Source organism: Saimiri boliviensis, chromosome 20 (genome assembly GCF_048565385.1).
Source record: "Saimiri boliviensis isolate mSaiBol1 chromosome 20, mSaiBol1.pri, whole genome shotgun sequence".
NCBI classification, from domain to species: Eukaryota; Metazoa; Chordata; class Mammalia; order Primates; family Cebidae; genus Saimiri; species Saimiri boliviensis.
The window spans coordinates 30,717,875-30,738,898 of record NC_133468.1 but is presented as its reverse complement, the minus strand read 5'-3'; the positions used below and the strand labels follow the sequence as shown (position 1 = coordinate 30,738,898).

Here is a 21,024-nt window from a genome sequence, read left to right as displayed (position 1 = left end):
AAGGGATGGAGGAAGATCTATCAAGCAAATAGAAAAAAAAAAAAAGCAGGAGTTGCAATCCAAGTCTCTGATAAAATAGATATTAAACCAACAAAGATCAAAAGAGACAAAGAAGGGCATTACCTAATAGTAAAAGGATCAATGCATCAAGAAGAACTAATGATTGTAAATATATATGCACCCAATACAGGAGCACCCAAGTACATAAAGCAAGTTCTTAATGACCTACAAACAGACTTAGACTCCCATACAATAATAATGGGAGACTTTAACACTCCAATATCAATATTAGACAGATAAACAAGACAGAAAATTAACAAGGATATCCAGGACTTGAACTCAGATCTGGACCAAGCAGACCTAATAGACATCTACAGAAATCTCCACCCCAAATCCACAGAATATACATTCTTCTCAGCACTGCATGGCACCTACTCTAAAATTGACCACATAATTGGAAGTTAATCACTCCTCAGCAAATGCAAAAGAATGGAAATCATAACAAACAGCCTCTCAGACCACAGTGCACTCAAATTAGAACTCAGGATTAAGAAACTAACTCAGAACTGCACAACTTCATGGAAACTAAACAACTGGCTCCTGAATGTCAACTGGATAAACAATAAAATGAAGGCAGAAATAAAGATGTTCTTTGAAACCAACAAGAACGGAGATACAATGTACTAGAATCTCTGAGACACATTTAAAGCAGTGTCTAGAGGGAAATTTATAGCAATAAATGCCCACCAGAGAAGCAAGGAAAGATCTAAAATAACACCCTATTGTCAAAATTGAAAGAGCTAGAGGAGCAAGATCAAAAAAACTCAAAAGCTAGCAGAAGACAAGAAATAACTAAGTTCACAGCAGAACTGAAAGAGATAGACACAAAATATCCTTCTATAATTCAATAAATCCAGGAGCTGGTTTTTTGAAAATATCAACAAAGTAGACAGACTGCTAGCCAAATTAATAAAAAAGAAAAGGGAGAAGAATCAAATAGATGCAATAAAAAATGATAAAGGGGTATCACCACTGACTCCACAGAAATACAAACTACAATCAGATTACTACAAACAACTCTATGCACATAAACCAGTAAACCAGGAAGAAATGGATACATTCCTGGACAATTACACCCTTCTAAGCCTAAATCAGGAAGAAGTTGAAACCTTGACTAGACCAATAACAAGGGCTAATGTTGGGGCAGCAATTAATAGTCTAACCAAAAGAAGTCCAGGTCCAGACAGGTTCACAGCTGAATTCTACCAGACGTAGAAAGAGGAGCTGGTACCATTCCTTCTGAAACTATTCCAAACAATCCAAAAGGAGGGAATCCTTCCCAAATCATTTTATGAGACCAACATCATCCTGATACCAAAACCTGGCAGAGACTCAACAAAAAAAGAAAACTTCAGGTCAATATCCATGATGAACATAGATGCAAAAATCTTTAATAAAATACTGGTAAACCAATTGCAACAGCACATCAGAAAGCTTATCCATCACGATCAAGTAGGCTTCATTCTGGGGATGCAAGGCTGGTTCAACATACACAAGTCTATAAACATAGTTCACCACGTAAACAGAACCAAAGACAAAAACCACATGATCATCTCAATAGATGCAGAGAAGGCCTTCGACAAAATTGAATAGCCCTTTATGCTAAAAACTCTCAATGAACTAGGTATGGACAGAATGTATCTCAAAATAATAAAAGATATTTATGACAAACCCACAGTCAATATCATACTCAATAGGCAAAAACTGGAAGCATTCCCTTTGAAATCTGACACTAGATGAGGATGCTGTCTGTCACCACTCCTATTCAATATACTATTGGAATTTCTAGCCTGAGCAATTAGGCAAGAAAAAAAATAAAGGGTATTCAGTTAGGAAAAGATGAAGTCAAATTGTCTCTATTTGCAGATGACATGATTGTATATTTAGAAGACCCTATCATCTCAGCCCAAAATCTCCTTAAACTGATAAGCAACTTCAGTGAAGTCTCAGCAAAGTCACAAATGCTTGTGTGCAGAAATCACAAGCATTTCTATACACCAATAACAGACTAACAGAGAGCTAAATCATGAATGAACTCCCATTCACAATTGCTACAAAGAGAATAAAATACCTAGGAATACAACTAACAAAGGATGTAAAGACCTCTTCGAGGAGAACTACAAACCACCACTCAAGGAAATACGAGAGGACACAAGCAAATGGAGAAACAGTCCATGCTCATGGTTAGGAAGAATCAATATTGTGAAAATGGCCATACTGCCCAAAGTAATTTATAGATTCAATGCTATCCCCATCAACCTACCAATGACCTTCTTCACAGAACTGGGAAAAACCACGTTAAACTTCATATGGAACCAAAAGAGAGCCCCCATAGCCATGCGGGTGTTGAACAATGAAAACACATGGACACAGGGAGGGGAGCATCACACACAATGGTTGTTGGGGGCGGAAAGGAGAGACAGCGGAAGGGTGGGGAGGTCAGGGAGGGATAACATGGGGAGAAATGCCAAATGTAGGTCATGGGGGGGATAGAGGCAGCCGTGTGTGTACATATGCAACAATCCTGCATGATCTGCACATGTACCCCATAACCTAAAGTACAATCAATCAATCAATCAATAAAAGAGGAGAAAAAAAAAGAAATATCCAGCAAGCCTCTGTTTCCTTTCAGTCAGCTCCTCTTCTGCTGGTTCTGCCCATTGCTCCCTGGCAACATACTTTTATACTTCCTTTAGTAAATCTGCCTTTCTTTTTTTCTTTTTTTTTTTTTTGAGACGGAGTTTCGCTCTTGTTACCCAGGCTGGAGGGCAATGGCGCGATCTTGGCTCACTGCAACCTCCGCCTCCTGGGTTCAAGCAATTCTCCTGCCTCAGCCTCCCGAGTAGCTGGGACTACAGGCATGTGCCACCATGCCCAGCTAATTTTTGTATTTTTAGTAGAGACGGGGTTTCACCATGTTGACCAGGATGGTCTCGATCTCTTGACCTCATGATCCACCCGTCTCGGCCTCCCAAAGTGCTGGGATTACAGATGTGAGCCACTGCGCCCGGCCAAATCTGCCTTTCTTTATCTACAATTGTCTTGGTAAATTCTTTCACCACTATGCCACCAGCCCAAATAACTGTCATTACCCCAAGTGTATTCTGTATTCTATACAGTTTTTGTTTTGCAAAATCCCATTTCACTTGGTCATCTTGTAATATTCTTCCCTCCCCTCCTGCCCTACAGGCTTGGTTTTTGAGGTATGGATGAACAAAGCAGCCCCTTCTTTTTCTTGAAAATACCTGCAAAAATGTCACTCAGGAAGCTCAGAAGAGTTGAAAGGACTTTTAGCAAATTTCAAATACAATCAAGATAGAATCGCTGTGCGTATGGGGAAGTGGAGGGTTGATCTGAAATACAAGAAGCTCCGCAAAGGCACAGACACTGGCAGAGAGTGGGGCCTACAAACAGCTACATGTATGCATTCACACGGCTTGAAGAAGGGTAGGGAGGCCATGTCCTGGGCTAGATAACTGTTTCTTCTGTCACCAGTGTCTCCTTTTGTACTGAGCTCAGTTCTCCTCCCAAACTCTCCAGATTGTCCAGGTGCAGGCACCCATGGCCCTCCTCCATCCTCTGGGAAATGGACAACAAGTGACAGCAAGGGCAGGCTATTTCTTGAGCAAGGCAGATGGTACCTAGGGAACAGCCAAGGTTTGAGTCAGGTCAGAGAGAGTGCAGAGCTCCACGCCCTGGAGGTCATGTCCCTCTGGCTCCAGACCTGCCCTCCCTCATTCTGCCTCTCAATCTAGGGTATTGCCAAGATAGGATACGTCAAAGGAGAAGAAATACAAATACATGAATAAAATCACAGACCCATAGTCAGCACCTAGAAGACACCTCAGCAATCATCTAGCCCATTAATGGGTGACAAAAACAAGGGTTTAGAGAAAGGAAGTTCCAATACAAAACCCAGGCCCAAATCGAGATCTTCAGTGAAGTGAAAGAAAGACAACTGACATTAATAAGAACAAATGCTGTAATCCCAGCACTTTGGGAGGCCGAGGCAGGTGGATCACGAGGTCGAGAGATCGAGACCATCCTGGTCAACATGGTGAAACCCCGTCTCTACTAAAAATACAAAAAAAAACTAGCTGGGCGTGGTGGCGTGTGCCTGTAATCCCAGCTACTCAGGAGGCTGAGGCAGGAGAATTGCCTGAACCCAGGAGGCGGAGGTTGCGGTGAGCCAAGATCGTGCCATTGCACTCCAGCCGGGGTAACAAGAGCGAAACTCCGTCTCAAAAAAAAAAAAAAAAAAAAAGAACAAATGAAGGATGGGTGTGGTGGTTCATGTCTATAATTCCAGTGCTTTGGGAAGCCAAGGCAGGAAGGTCTTTTGAGCCCAGGAGTTCAAGACTCATCATGGGTGACATACCAAGACCTCAAGGGTGCAGTGAGCTATGATCACACCACTGCTCTCCAGCCTGGGCAACAGAGCAAGACCTTGTCTCTTTTAAAAAACAACAAATGGAGATATCTTGAATGATCAATGCTGTGTTAAGGTGAAGACTAAGATAAAAGACAACTTCTATTTTCAGCAATATAGCAGACTACTCTCCCACTCGAAGCCACATTCTAAATAAAATGTGAGGGAACTTCAAAAAGTTCATGGAAATCATGGAAAAAATAGAATTAAAAGGTTAAAATATAAAATATTGTAACTGTATTTGGAGATAGAGAAATTAAGAAATAAAAAATAAAAATATATTAAAAATATAATGTTTTTATTGGGGTTTTATTTTTAGGTTTTTTTTTGAGACAGAGTCCTGCTCTGTTGCCTAGGCTGGAGTGCAGTGGTGCGATGTTGGCTCACTGCAACCTCCACCTCCTGGGTTCAAGCAATTCTTGTGCTTCAGCCTCCCAAGTAGCTGGAACTACAGGCATGAGCCACCACGCCTGGCTAATTTTTGTATGTTTAGTAGAGACAAGGTTTCGCCATGTTGACTAGGCTGGTCTTGAACTCCTGACCTCAGGTGATCCACCCACCTCAGCCTCCCAAAGTGCTGGGATGACAGGCATGAGCTAGCAGCACTTGGCTGTGTGTGTGTGTGTGTGTGTGTGTGTGTGTGTGTGTGTGTCTGTTAAATATATATATTTAACTAGCTGGCCATGGTGGCCCATGCCTGTAGCTACAGTAATTCAAGAGGTTGAGGCAGGAGGATCTCTCAAGCCCAGGAATTGGAGGCTGCAGTTCTACCACTGCAATCCAACCTGGGCAACAGAGCAAGACTCTGTCTCTTAAAAAAAAACAGAGACAGGAATAGATAGCCTTAGGAGAAAGGTTAGTGGAAGGGAGACTATACCAATTTGAAGGAGTTTGGTTCTAAGCCAAGAAGGATAAGAACAGGAAGGCAAAGGATGAGGTTGAAGCTCCAGAGCAGTGCCTTCCAGTAGAACGTTCTGCAGAGAAGGAAATTTCTCTGTCTGCAGTGTCCAGTATGACAGTTGTCCAATAGCCACTGGACACATGTGGTTATTGAACACTGGTAATGTGGCTAGTATGATTGAAGAAATGAATTCATAAGTTTTTATTTTATTTTGGAGACTGAGTCTTGCTCCGTCACCCAGGCTGGAGTGCAGTGATGTGATCTCAGCTAACTGCAACCTCTGCATCCTGGGTTCAAGCAATTCTCCTGCCTCAGCCTCCCAAGTAGCTGAGATTACAGGCATGTGCCACCATGCCCGGCTAATTTTTTTTAGATGGAGCCTCAATCTGTTGCCCAGGCTGGAATGCAATGGCACAATCTCAGCTCACTACAATCTCCGCTTCCTGGGTTCAAGCAGTTCTCTGCCTCAGCTTCCTGAGTAGCTGGGATTACAGACACACACCACCATGCCTGGCTAATTTTTGTATTTTTAGTAAAGAAGCGGTTTTGCTATTTTGACCAAACTGGTCTTCAACTCCTGACCCCGTGATCCACCCGCCTCGGCCTCCCAAAGTGCTGGGATTACAGGTGTAAGACACCACCCCCAGCCCTAAATTTTGCATTTTTAGTAGCGGTGGGGTTGGCCATGTTGGCAAGGCTGGTCTCAAACTCCTGGCCTCAAGTGATGCACACACCTCAACCTCCTGAAGTACTTCGATTACAGGTGTGAGCCACCATGCCCGGCCAATAACTATTTTAATTAACTCAAGTTAAATTGCCATGTGTAGCTGGCGGCTGCAGTTTAGAACAGTGCAACTCTAGTGAATCCAAAGGGAGGGCCTCCACAAGACAGGCTCCTAAATCCAGACCGAGGATGAGAAGCAGGGCACTGTTCCCTGGACACTCACCAGCCACTATGAACAGAAAGATGTTGAAGCCCAGCACGTAGTAAGGCCATAGCACGGAGAACTGCAGGTGGCTGAGCTTCATCCTCAGAGCCTGGATCTCCAGGGCATGCAGCACCAAGGCCAGGAGGGCGCAGGCTGCTGCAGGGTTACAGGGAGGTACCCTCGCTCTTCTCCCATGCTGCCCACCTTCCCCCCAGACTTCACACTCTGTAGCTCCTGCCTGGATGTTCCTTCATCCTTGTCCCCTCTCTGAAAAAAAAAAAAAAAAAAAAATCTCCCACCCTACAGGCCTGTCCCTACTTCCTTTCTGACTCATCTTGAAAGCCCGTGTGCCTCACCTCCCAGGAAACTATCATCAGAACTCCCTTTCCTAGCACCCTCTGCATCTGCCCCTCGCTCACTTCAGGTTGCACCCTCTGGGTTTGACACTTCGGATTAAATGCAACTCGGTTTTCCTACTGCATGTGCTCTACCTCCACCATTTGCCTGGGAGCCTCTCAGGATGGAGCCTGGGTCACCCTTTATAAATGTCAAAAGGGGCCAGGTGCAGTGGCTCATGCCTCTAATTTCAACAATTGGGAGGCTGAGGCAGGAAGATCGCTTGACACCAGGAGTTCGAGGCCAGGCTGGGCAACATAGCGAGATCCCCATCTCTACAAAAACAAACAAAAAAATTGTTTAAGGTGCTGCATGCCTGCAGTCCCAGCCACTTGGAAGGCTGAGGTGGGAGGATCACTTGAGCCCAGGAGGTCGAGGCTGCAGTGAGCTATGAGTGCATCACTGCACTCCAGCCTGGGCGACAGAGTGAGACTCTGTCTCTATAAAGAAAAATTATGCCTCTCTTGACATCACAGAGACTGAGCACCCCCCTTTCTCTGGACTCCTCCCCAGGCCCTGGTAAAGGTCAGGGATCACCTGGCTATTCCATACCTGTGAAGAAGCTGATGAAGGCTAACACCAAGTTTTGCTTCCAGGTCCTCGGAAAGAACTTGGCTGCGAAGGGAACCATGAAGAAGGTGGTGAGGAAAGCCAGGATAATTGCAGAGAGCAGGAAAAACCGGCCGAGGAGGATGTAAACTGCAGGGAAGGGAGAAGCAGGGCTGAAGCTGGGAACCCTGACCCAAAAAGGACAGAGTCCCACAGAGCCTGGACAGAGCTGGCTCCCGGACCCACCACCACCCTCAGGTCCCAAAGCATAGCCTTGGGACCAAGGTTGTGACCATGCCACTTTGGCCCCAGGAATGCTCTGGCCCCACAATTCGATTTCCAATGACATAGAAATATATGAAAAAAATTAAATTGACAATGTCAGACACTGAAATCATCAGTTCTTAATAAATATTTTTTCTTCTTTTGAAATGGGGTCTCGCCTTATCACCCCAGCTGGAGTGTGGTGGTGTGATCTCGGCTCACTGTAACTTCGACTTCACAGGCTCCAGCAGTCCTCCTGCCTCAGCCTCCAGAGTAGCTGGTACTATAGGCGTGCACCACCACACCTGCCTAATTTTTTTTATTTTTATGTTTTGTAGAAAAAGGGTCTTGCTCTGTGGCCCAAGCTAGCATGCAGTGGCACCATCATAGCTCACAGCAGCCTCAGCCTCCTGGGCTCCGGCGATCCTCCCATCTTGGCCTCCCAAAGTGCTGGGATGACAGGTGTGACCCACCATGCCTGGCCTTAACAAATATTATTATGTGAATCTGGAAAACCATGTATCATCCACTAGGGGAAAATAGTGGTTTTAAAAAGCAACACAAAATCAATCTCTCATGATAAAATTTGTTGCACGTGCAAATGTGAAGAATCACACCTGTATTGATTACCCTGAAATAATTCACCTGTGGAAAATTAGAACTTCATGAGGTCAAAATGTTCTGAACTTTGAGAGAGTCCCCACACCCTTATTTAATTTTCCTAGTTAATAGGAGTGAGACTGGGTGTGATGGCTCACACCTGTAATCTCAACACTTTGGGAGGCTGACGTGGGAGGACTGCCTGAGGTCAGGCATTGGAGACCAGCCTGGGCCACATAGTAAGACTCCATCTTTACAAGAAATTTTAAAAAGTTGGACGTGGTAGGGCACACCTGTAGTCCCAGCTACTTGGGAGACTGAGGCAGGAGGATCACTTGAGCCAAGAAGGTAGAGGCTGCAGTGAACTATGATCATGGCAGCCTGGACAACAGAGCAAGATCCTGTTTTTACAAAACATAAAATTTAAAAATTATCTGGGAGCTGTGGTGTGCACCTGTAGTCCCAACTACCCAGGAGGCTGAGGTGGGAGGATTGCTTGAACCCAGGAGTTAGAGGCTACAGTGAGCCATAATCATGCCACTGCACTTCAGCCTGGGTAACAGAGGGAGACCCCATCTTTAAAAACAACAACAACAGGAGTAGTGAAGCAAACCAAAATTAGCAGAGCCAGAGGCTGGTAACAGGGTGAATTGTTCTCCAAATGCTGGCATGATCATGTGAAAATGAGTTTGCACACCCTCCCAAGCTGGCAGAGTGAGCAGCTGGCAGTGGGACCAGGAGTCAAAGTTACTGTTGAAGTCCCAGATATCCCAGAGTCTACCCTGGGTTAAACAAGCCTGGTTAATTTTTTGTGGTTTTTTGAGACAGGGCCTCACTCCGTCCCGCAGGCTGGAGTGCGGTGGCACGATCACAGCTCACTGTAGCCTTGAACTCCTGGGCTCAAGCGGGAGGCCTCCAACCTCAGCCTCTTGAGTAGCTGGGACTACAAGTACATGCCACCATACTCGACTGTTTTGTTTTTTTGTTTTTTGGGTTTTTTTCCATTTTTGCAGCAACAGGGTTTGGCTATGTTGCCCAGGCTGGTCTCAAATTCCTGGCCTCAGCAATCCTCTCACTTCGGCCTCCCAAAGTGCAAGCCACTACGTCCAGCCCTGAGCTAATCAGATTTTGTCCTCTCTGCCCAGATTCTGCTTTTTCACCCCCCACCTCTGTCCCCATACTGGCCCCATCTCCCTCTTTCCCATCCCTGCCTCCATGCCTCCTTACTGGATAAGGGCCGAGGCTTCCAGCATTTGACATGGAAGCAGTTCTCAAACGGACCACTGAAAAAGACTTCGTGGGACTCCTGGTTCACAAGCCGCACCCAGAACGGAAAGATGGAGACCACCACTATGAGCAGGTAGCCTAGGGAGGTCAAGGCCGGGACTATGACCCAGGAGAATCCCTTCATGTCCTAGTCCTCCAACGTCAGCAACACCTGCGTAAGAGAAAAGTGATAGCAGAGGTGAGGCTGTCAGGACGGCCTCACCAGCCACCAATGGCCAGCAGTTCAATTCAGTGATTCCCCAATCTGAAATTCTGTGGATCCAGAGGATGCTTTTTCATACGCATGTAGATGTGTGAGAAAGGGAGAGAGAATGGGAGAATACAGGACTGCCAACTTTTGATTTTGCCAAGAGCATTCAAAACAATACAACTTATCTACGATCACTGGTTTGGTTTTTATTCCATTTGTTTGTTTGTTTGTTTGTTTTTGAGACAGTCTCACTCTGTTTAGCCCAGGCTGGAGTGCAATGGTGTGATTTCGGCTCACTGCAACCTCCACCTCCCGGGTTCAAGCAATTCTCCTGCCTCAGCCTCTTGAGTAGCTGGGATTACAGGCGTGCACCACTATGCCCAGCTAATTTTTGTATTTTTAATAAAGACGGGGTTTCACTATGTTGGCCAGGTTGGTCTCAAACTCCTGACCTCGTGATCCATCCACCTTGGCCTCCCAAAGTGCTGGGATTACAGGTGTAAACCAACACACTTGGCAGTTTTTGTTTTGTTTTGTTTTGTTTTTTTGAGACAGGGTCTTGTGTCACCCAGGCTGGAGTGCAGTGGTGCATTCATGCCTCCTGGGCACAAGCGATCCTCCCACCTCAGCCTCTCGAGTAGCTGGAACTACAGGTGTATGCCATTACACCTGGCTGATTTTTTTTTTTTTTTTTTTAGTCAGAACTCTTGAGCCATGATTTTTTTTTTTTTAAGAGATAGGGTCTTGCTATGTTGCCCAGGCAACTCCTGGGCTCAAGTGATCCTCCTGCCTTGGCCTCTCAAACTGCTGAAATTACAGGTGTGAGCCCCCATACCTGACCAAATTATTATTTTTTAATGGACCCATAACACCAGGAGGTAAGAAGAAGAGCTGTGTACCCTGTGGTGGTGCCTGGACCAGCATTTGAGGACCACTGGCTTGGCAGGAGGTTCCTGGACCCCAAGCCTCTCCAGCGCCTGAGCTGCAGCCCCGCACCTTCCAGGCCCTGGCACCTCCCAGGAAAGCCGGTAGCTGCCCTGGGGATAAAGGAAGCGGGCGACCTAAAGTGCATCCTGGGTTGGAACGGGAAAGAGACCTTCCATTCCCAGTTTCCTCCAGTAATTTGTGGCCACTTGGGCTGCACATTGACCCAGGGTGGAGTCAGAGGTTCCTTCCTGCTGACGATCCTCTTAGACCCTTTCTCCTGAATGCCCAGGATTCCGCCCTTCTGTGGCCCCAAAGCCACAGGGGCATTTTCAATACCCCAAGCTGAGCCCTAACTTGGCCATCCGCCCCCAGCCCCTGCCTCTCGGGGGCCCACAGCCAGTTAGGTAACGCTCAGCCTTGGGTGGGTAGGGGGACTTCCCCACATCCTCTCCCCTCCCAGCCTGTGGGGCCACCTTGCTCGCCCCGCTCCTGATCTCCCTTCTACCCCCGCCGCCACCTGCGGCACTGTTGTAGGGGTCTCGCGTCCCGGGGCTGGGCTGCCTTCCAGGCAGGTCACGGTGGGACCCTCGCCCGCCCCTCCAGGCTCTACCGCGCTCCTGCAGCTTCCGTTGGCCCCCGAGTCCCCAGCGCAGAGCCCGCTGCATCTGGGCCTCCGGGCCGAGCTCCCGCTCTGCGGAGACACGGGCTCAGCCCTCTCTACCTGCTGCCCCCTGGCGGGTGGAGGGTGGGGAAACCTGGCTCTGGCGTCTGCCCACAGTACCCGCCTCGCCTACGGGCGCGTGGGGGCCGAGGAATAGAGAGCGGGAGGGATCGAAATTCAAACTCTAGCTCTACCGTTACCAGCGTGGGGACTTTGGGTAAATTTCCTGTGTCTCCTGGGTCCTGGGCTTCTCAACTGTAAAATGGGAACAATAATAATATTAATAATATAGTGCTAACAGAATTAACAGAAGTATATTAATAATATACTATTAACATTATATTATTAATATAATTAATATACTGTTAATAGTATTAACACACATTCATAATATAGTGTTAATAGCATTAACACTATCATATTAATAATATAGTGTGTTAGTATTAACATTATTATATTAATACATGATTAATATGATTCTATTAATAATATAGTGTTATGGCCTGGTGCAGTGGCTCATGCCTGTAATCCCAGCACTTTGTGAGGCCGAGGTGGGTGGATCACGAGGTCAAGAGATCGAGATCATCCTGGCCAACACGGTGAAACCCCGTATCTACTAAAAATACGAAAAAATTAGCTGGGCATGGTGGCATGCGCCTGTGGTCCCAGCTACTCGGGAGGCTGAGGTGGAAGAATCGCTTGAACCCAGGAGGCGGAGGTTGCAGTGAGCCGAGATTGCGTCACTGCACTCCAGCCTGGTGACAGAGCAAGACTCCATCTCAAAAAACAATAATAATAATAATAATAATATAGTGTTACTAGGATTAACACAATCCTATTAATATAATATTAACACTATTTTATGAAAAATGTAGTATTAACATTATGTTAATAATAAAGTGTTAACAGTATTAACACTATTAATCATATGGTGTTAACACTATTAATAATGTAGTGTTGATAGTATCAATACTATAAGCAGAGAGTGTTTCATAATAAAACATTAACACTATTATATTAGCAATGCAGTGTTAACACTATCATAGTAAAAATATAGTGTTAGTAGTATTAACACTATTATATTCATAATCTAGTGTTAACACTATTATTTTAATAATATATATACTATTATATATAACATATATAACACTATATTATTAACCTAACACTCCCATTATAGTAATAATACAGTGTTAATAGTATTAACACTATTAATAGTAGCACACTGTGATATTACTAATAACAATATCAATAATATCCAGTGTTAGCATATTGTGTTAACACACTGTGATATTACTTATATCTGTAACAATAATATCCAGAGTTAACACACTGTGTTTACAAACTGTGACATTACTAATATCTATATTAGTAATAAACAGTGTTAGCACACTGTGATATTACTATCTATAATATTAATGACTTATAGTGTTAGCACACTGTGATATTACTAATATCTGTGACATTAATAATATCCATTGTTAGTACACTGAGATGTTAATATCTATGATACCAAAAATATCAGTGTTAGCAGCCTGTGATGTGTTAATAATATCTATATTAATAAAATCCAGTGTTAGCATCCTGTGACTTGATATCTACAATACTAATAATGTCCAGTGTTTGCACACTGTGATAATATCTATAATATTCAGTTAGCACACCATGATATTATCTATGATAATAATATTCAGTGTTAGCACACTGTGTTAGCACATTGTGATATTAATAATTTATATAATATCCAGTGTTAGCACACTGTGTAATGTACTGTGATATTAATAATATCTATGATATTCATAAGATCCAATGTTATCACACTATGATATTAATATCTATGATATTCATAATATCCAGTGTTAGCACACTGTGATATTAATATATATGATATTCATAATGTTCAGTGTTAGCACATTGCGACATTAATATCTATATTAATAATATCCATTGTTAGAACACTGTTATATTAACATTATCTATGATATTCATAATATCCAATGTTTGTTAGCACACTGTGTTAACACACCATGATATTATTCATAATATCCATTATATTACTACTAATGTCCAGTGTAAGCATACTGTGATATTATTCCTTATATCCATGACACCACTACTAATATCCAGTGTTAACATACTGTGTTAACACATTGTGATATTATTCCTAATATCCATGATATTACCACTGATATCCACTGTTAACACACTGTGATATTTTCATAATATCCAATGTACTACTACTGATATCCAGGGTGTTAGCACACTGGGTTAACACCCTCTGATATTATTCATGATATCCAGTATATTACTATTGATATACAGGGTGTTAATACACTGTGTTAACATTGCATTAACCCACTGTATTAACACCCTGTGACAGTATTTGTGATAGTATTCACAATATCATCAATATTACTGCTGATATCCAGCATTAGCCCACTGTATTAACACCCTGTGATAGTATTCATAGTATCATCGATATTACTGCTGATATCCAGTGTTAATCCACTGTGTTAACACACTGGGATTTTATTCATAATATCATCGATATTACCGCTGATATTCAGTGTTAACCAACTGTGTTAACACACTGGGGTAGTATTCATAATATCATCAATATTACTGCTGATATCGAGTGTAAACATACTGGGATAGTATTCATAATATCATTGATATTACTGCCAATATCCAGTGTTAATATGCTGGAACAGTATTCAATAATATCATCAGTATTACTGCTGAAATCCAGTGTTAACATATTGGGATAGTATTCATAATATTATTGATATTACTGCTGATATCCAGTGTTAATACACTGTGATAGTATTTATAATATCATTAATATTAGAACTGATATCCAGCATTAATACTCTGTGATAGTATTTATTATATAATCGATATTTCTAATATCCAGTGTTAATTGTGTTAACACACTGTGACGGTATTCATATCATCAGTATTACTGATATCCAGTGTTAACACACTATGATACTAATCACAATATCATCAATATTACTACTGATATCCAGTGCTAACACACTGATGGTATTCATAATATTATTGATGTTACTACTGATTCCAGTGATAACACTTTGTGACAGTATTCACAATAACATCGATATTTTACTGATATCCAGTGTTAACACATTGTGATAGTATTAATATCATTGATATTACTACTGATATCCAGTGTTACACTGTTTTAGTATTCGTAATATCATCAATATAACTACTGATATATCCAGTGTTAACACACTGTGACAGTATTTATAATGTCATCAATACTAGTGATGTCCAATGTTAACACAGTGTGCTAATACACTGTAATAATATTGATAATAGCAATATTACTACGGATATCCAGTGTTAACACACAGTGTTGTCACATTGTCATATTGTTCATAACATCATCGATATGACTCCTAATATCCACCATTAACACACAGTGTTAACACACTGTGATACTGTTCATAACATCATCAATATACTGCTAACAGCCAGTATTTCACACCGTGATATTAATGAAATATTGCTGTTATATTTATAATATCCAGCATTTACATGCTGTGATATTATTCATAATACTATTGATATCACTACTAATATCCAATGTTTACACACTATGATATTTAATGAAATAGTGCTGTGATATTTATAATAACTAGTATTTACACACTGTGATGTTATTCACAATAACATTGATATCACTAGTAATTCCAGTGTAAATGGATTAAGCCAGTGAACTTACACTCCCGTCAGTGTTTCTGCCTTCCAAGTCTGATGGAGAAAACAGATTTGCTTTGCAATCACTTGCTGACCGCACATTGTCTGCAATCATGAATCTTGGAAATAAATCATTTCCAATGCTCTTTTTTTTAAGTTTTAATTAAATATTAACACATTAAAAATTAGCTAATCATAGTGGTTCGTACCTGTCGTCCCAACTACATAGGAGGCTGAGGCAGGAGGATCACTTAAACCCAGGAGATCAAGGCTGCAGTGTGTTGTGATCAGGCCACTGTACTGCAGCCTGGGTAATAGAGTAAGACCCTCTCTCAAAAGGAAATAAAAATTTAAAAATAAAATAACACCTGATTCCCTTCTCCTGGTACATAATTTCAAGGCCTAACCTAGACCTTCTAAGGCATTCTGGGTCAATATCAAGTTCACAATTATCTCTTCTTATGAATTTCAACATTGCTACTGTCCCAAGAGCCTTCATGGTTCACTATTCCAACACAACTCTAAACTCTAGGTTCATAGGGTGGAGGGCCTAGGTTTTCTTTCAACTTAGTCTCAGCATCTCCTAAATATTACTCAGTAAGTACTTACATTAAAAATTCGCCTGATTACATAATTCAGAGACTAAATGAAAGAAAGTCCCCTAAACATAAGCCATCTCGAAGTCCATGCTGTGGATTATCTAAACCTTTGCCTCCCAAATAAAGAATCCAACTTCATTTTCTTTTTTCTGTTTTTCTTTTTTGAAGGGGGGTGCAGAGGATGAAGTCGCACTGTGTCGCCCCAGCTGGAATTCTGTGACGCCTTCTCAGCTCACCGCAATCTCCACCTAACAGGTTCAAGCAATTGTCCCACCTCAGCCTCTCCAAGTAGCTGGGCCATCAGGCGTGCGCCATCAGGCCCAACTATTTTTTATTTGTAGTAGAGACAGGGTTTCACCATATTGGCCAAGCTGATCTCGAACTCCTGACCCCAAGTGATCCGCACGTCTCTACCTCCCAAAGTGCTGGGATCACAGGCATGAGTGACCATGCCTGGCCCCAACTTCATTTTCTTTAAATAGCCATACACCTGATAATGGTGGGACAGCAGATTGAAATCCCAATGTTATTAATCACTTAACTTCCATTTCTCTTAACAGATGGGTGACCTGTTCATTGTATCCACTCTTGGAGTTTATGCCTTGGGTAGAAAAAGGTGCCTTTCCTAACAAGGAAGAGTGTGTGTAAGACAAGAGTCCACTTTTCTCCGTGCACTTGGCTCATGGAGCATACTTGGCTGGGTTCATTCATTTATTCATTCACACAACATTTACCTAGCTTCTCCAAACGCCAGGCAAGTTAACAGGTGTTGGTAGAACAGATCCTCACAGTAGAGCTATGACAGCACTCCTGCAGATTTGCTCCACACCGTGAGAGAGGAAACATTAGCTGCAGGCTTTACTAACATGAGATAGAGCTTCGGGTTAAACAAGAAGAAAAAAAAAGTCATGGCCGGGCACAGTGACTCACACCTGTAATCCTAGCATTTTGGGAGGCCAAGGAGAGAGGATAGCTCAGTATCAGGAGTTTGAGACAAGCCTGGGCAACATAGTGAGACCCTGTCTCAAAAAAAAAAAAAAAAAAAAAATTATTAGCTGGGGATGGTCGTGTGAGCCTGTAGTCCCAGCCACTTAGGAGGCTGAGGTCGAGGCTGCAGTGAGTTATGACCGTGCCATTGCACGCCAACCTGAGCAACAAAGTAAGCCACTGTCTCGAAAAAATAAATAAATAAAAATAAGAGAGAAAGGGGAGGAAGAAAAGGAGGGAGGGAAAAAAGTCACTAGTCTTGCACCAGAATGCTTTTAAGTGTGAGACTAATCTTGATCCTCTGATATGAGAGCATGGTCGGAAGGGCAAATGAACTCTAAATTTTGTCTAAGCCACGAAGATCAGCCGGCTAGGTCAGCTCCTCCCCGCTTGCTCTCCGAAGCCCCTGCCCTGGGAACAGACAAATGGACTCTGGGGACCTACCTCTCCATGGGCTGGATCCAATCTCCGATGCTGCTGCAGCGCCAAAATCTCGACACACTCGCAGCACCATGCAAGAGACGGGCAGTCACTTCAGGAAAGGGAGAGAGGAGAGGGCAGGTACAAGGGTAATGGTAGGCAGAGCTTTCCAAGAAAGGTGCCCAACCGAGGAGAAGGCGTTAGAAGCTGCGTTCTTTCTCCAGGAGGGGATGGGCGAAAGCAAAGACCCCTACTTGTGACCTCAGGAACGCAGCCAGGCCCTTAGAAATCGGCAGCTGGCCCCGCCCCTGCGACCTGGACGTGGATCCAGGAGCCCCACAAGCTGGGCCCCGCCGCCAGCCTCGTTTCCAACGGCTACCGCGCGGACCCCTCCTCCGTTCTCCGCACGGGGGCGCCCAGCTCCTCCGACCACCCTAGGGGATGCGTGGGAACCGCGAGGTCCGCTGCGCGCACTTTGGAGTCACTTCTGGGAGGCTCAGAGGCCTCATCTTGATCGCGGGCCCACCAGGAACCGCCTCGGTACAGAGCAGGATAGGATAGGGGCGCCCCAAGGGAGAACTGCAGGAAGATGGAACCGGATTTCTTCACCTGCCCTTCATCGCCTAAGTAGGCCTAGACTTGGCTGTCCATTCTATGTCATCGCCACGGTCCCCATGTGCACCCCATTTGTCCTCCCCTCTTCCTGCCCTGTGTGGCCTCCCCCTACTCCACCTCCCTTCATGACCGTTGGCCGGGACGACCCTGCGGGGCCAGCGGCCAGCCTGTCCTACTCTCCCTGTGTGCACCCCAACGCCTCCCAGCTCCGCCTGGAGCATGTATTAGGTTGGCACAAAAGTAATTACGGTTTTGCAGTTTTTTTTAATGGCAAAAACCAAAATTACTTTTGCACCGCCCATAAATAAGCACATGGAACTCGCAAGAAAAGCCTTAGAGAAGGGGCCAAGATCCAACTGCCTAGCCCACCAGGAGTATGCGTTTGTCAGAGGCACATTGAAGCAGGAATGGAAAAAAAAAGATTAAGGTGACAAATTGTTCGTGATAAGAGGTTTCCTGATAAACTCAGAAAAAGCAACTTCCAATTATGTAGCACCTAACCTGACACTATCTCATTAATCCTCACAACAGCCCTGTGCAAGTGGTGGTATTTTGTTTTTTACCATCTTACATGCCAGAGCTGCAGTTGGTATGCAACAAAGGCAGCATCTGCACCCTGGCCTGCCAATACCAGAGTGGGGACACGTAACTTCACCCCCAAAGGACAATGAAAGATGACTGTGTCATTTGTAATATGAGCAAATGATGAAAAGACAAAACAAATGCTTGTATTATACCCAAGTTGTAAATTTATAAACATGAATGAAATAAACATACAAGAGGCTAGTCATTTTCTTTCCTTTTTTTTTTTTTTTTTTTTTTGAGACAGTCTCACTCTGTACCCCAGACTGGAGTGCAGTGGTGCAATCTCAACTCACTGCAACTTCTGGCAACCTCTGCCTCTCGGGTTCTAGGCGTTCTCCTGCCTCAGCCTCTGGAATAGCTGGGATTGCAGTCACACACCAGCACACCAGGCTAATTTTGTATTTTTAGTAGAGACAGGGTTTCAGCACATTGGCCAGGCTGGTCTTGAACTGACATCAGGTGACCCACCCGCCTTGGCCTCCCAAAGCACTGGGATTACAGGCGTGAGCCACCACACCCAGCCATGGCTAACCATTTTCTAAAATCAAAGAGAGTAAATGGGAAGTGTCCACAAAATAAATTTTTAAATTTATGTAGTTTCTTGTTGATTTGTAAAGGGTGCCATTTGTTTGAAATAATCCTTACACTCTTGGATTAAAACAATGGTTCCTTCACACACTTGTACTTTGAAGGGAGTACAAAATGCGATTCCCTCACACCTGTAATCCCAGCACTTTGGGAAGCCAAGATGGGTGGATCACGTGAGGTCAGGAGTTTGAGACCACCCTGGTCAACATGGTAAAACTCTTGTCTCCACAAAAAAAAAATACACAAATTAGTCAGGTGTGATGGCAGGTGCCTGCAGTCCCAGCTACTCAAGAGGCTGAGGCAGGAGAATCACTTGAACCTGGGAGGCAGAGGTTGCATGGGGCCAAGATCGCATCACCACACTCCACCCTGGGTGACAGAGCAAGAATCTGTCTTTAAAAAACAAACAAAAAGTGGCTGGGTGTGGTGGCTCAGGCCCGTAATCCTAGCGCTTTGGGAGGCCGAGGTGGGTGGATCACCTGAGGTCAGGAGTTCAAGACCAGCCTGGCCATCATGGTGAAACCCCATCTAGAAAAAAAAAAAAAAAAAAAAAGTTACTCAATATGATATGAATGTTACAAAAAAAGATGTCAGTTTGTAGACTCCGGCAGGGAGTTACCTCTCTGGAGTAGTTCCCACCACGTAGCCCAGGATGCCAATGTTTTCTCTAGTTACATTAAGATCTTCAAATCCAGGCCATCCCTCTTCAAACAATGCTAGTCCTACACTGCTAAATGTTTACTGAAATGGATGAATGAAGGCAACATTTTGAGATGTGGGAATCCCACAGGGCTTGGTTCTTTAGATGAATCTCTGGGCGCTTCCTGTGGTGGCCCTTGGTTCTTAAACCTCCTCAGTTGCCCCCATACTATGTCCTAAGGTGAGGCATTTCTCCAGAGCTCACTTATTACCTTAAAAGTGCCATACTCCCAAATGTAGACCTTGTCATGCTGGCTCTTTTGCCTAAAACTCTCCCTGCTCCTCTCCCCACCTGTCATCTACCTTTATCCACCCTTCTCCCCACCTGTTATCTACCTTTATCCACCCTTCTCCCCACCTGTCATCTACCTTTATCCATCCTTTTGCTCAGGCCAAAAACCTAGGAATTTTCACATTACCACTTTGCTCCATTGCTATAACCAGAGGTGACAGTGACTTGTAGCAAGGATACACACCCACCTGCAAGTTCTGGTTAACAGAAAGAGTAAACTTGGTCACTGTGTAATGGAAATGCAAATCTACTGATGGCAGCAGGGGTATCTTGACAGGATGACAATTTGGGAGCTTTGACCTGTGATCTGCCATTGTCAAAACTATCCAACACTGTTTCAGAGCTGGAGTTTGACTAGCTCCCTAAAAAAAAAAAAAATCTTTCAAGAATAGGCCAGGCACAGTGGTTCACACTTGTAATTCCAGCACTTTGAATTGGCGAGGCGGGCAGATCACAAGGTCCGGAGTTCATGACCAGCCTGTCCAATACGGCGAAACCCCGTTTCTATCAAAAAATACAAAAATTAGCTGGCCGTGGTGGTACAGGCCTGTAGTCCCAGCTACTTGGGAGGCTGAGACAAGAGAATCACTTGAACCCAGGAGGCGGAGGGTGCAGTGAGCCAATATCGTGGTGCCACTGCACTCCAGCCTGGGTGACAGAGTGACTCTGTCTTTAAAAAGAAAAAAAAAAAAAATTTAGGATATTCTCTCCTAGTATCCCAGAGAGCTCTGTGAGCATTTGAGATCAGCTGCAAACTAGTAACAATGAGTCATCAGTGATGTACTAGGGAATGAAGAGCTATCAAACTTCTCTGGGTTTTAAGATCTGTGTAATACCAGCATTGCTTTGGGGTTTTTGTTTTAGTCTCACTGTGTCCCTCAGGCTGGAGTCCAGTGGCACAATCTCAGCTCACTGAAACCTCTGCCTCCTGGACTCAAGCCATTCTTATGCCTGTCTCCCAGGTTGCTGGAATTATAGGCATGCACCACAACGCACAGCTAGTTTTTTTATTTTTAATAGAGACAGCATTTCATCATGTTGACCAGGCTGGTCTCAAACTCCTGACCTCAAGTGATCTGCCAGCCTCACCCTCCCAGTGTTGGGATTACAGGTGTGAGACACTGCACCCACCCTGGGGTATGTTTATTAAAATATTCCTCTGTAAAATGGAGTTAACTGCTTTGCAGAATAAAGTTTCGATATGTACAGAGATCGTGTGTGCAAGTAAAAGGGGCCCACTACCATTTATTTCTCTTCTCTCCCACTTCATGACCAAAATAACTCAGAACACAAACTTATATATCAGGCCAATTAAATATCTGC

General features: G+C 43.9%; 1 protein-coding gene across 6 annotated transcripts; it reads right to left on the bottom strand.

Annotated features, from left to right (window-relative positions):
- Positions 1-3,334: 3,334 nt before the first annotated feature.
- On the bottom strand, positions 3,335-17,275 carry TMEM225B (transmembrane protein 225B). 6 transcript variants are annotated; one of them, XM_074390370.1, is made up of 6 exons: positions 11,143-11,391; positions 10,505-10,642; positions 9,356-9,566; positions 7,268-7,414; positions 6,338-6,475; positions 3,335-3,701 (listed from the first exon to the last, which is right to left on the bottom strand). In XM_074390370.1, the coding sequence occupies exons 3-6, from the start codon at positions 9,537-9,539 to the stop codon at positions 3,529-3,531; spliced, it is 642 nt and encodes a 213-aa protein (XP_074246471.1). In that variant the 5' UTR covers positions 9,540-9,566; positions 10,505-10,642; positions 11,143-11,391; the 3' UTR covers positions 3,335-3,528. The 6 variants fall into 6 exon arrangements, with proteins under 6 accessions (XP_074246471.1, XP_074246472.1, XP_074246473.1 ...); XM_074390371.1 differs by lacking the exons at positions 10,505-10,642; positions 11,143-11,391 and adding an exon at positions 16,947-17,275; XM_074390372.1 differs by lacking the exon at positions 10,505-10,642 and having other exon boundaries at positions 7,268-7,330; positions 11,050-11,400.
- Positions 17,276-21,024: the final 3,749 nt, after the last annotated feature.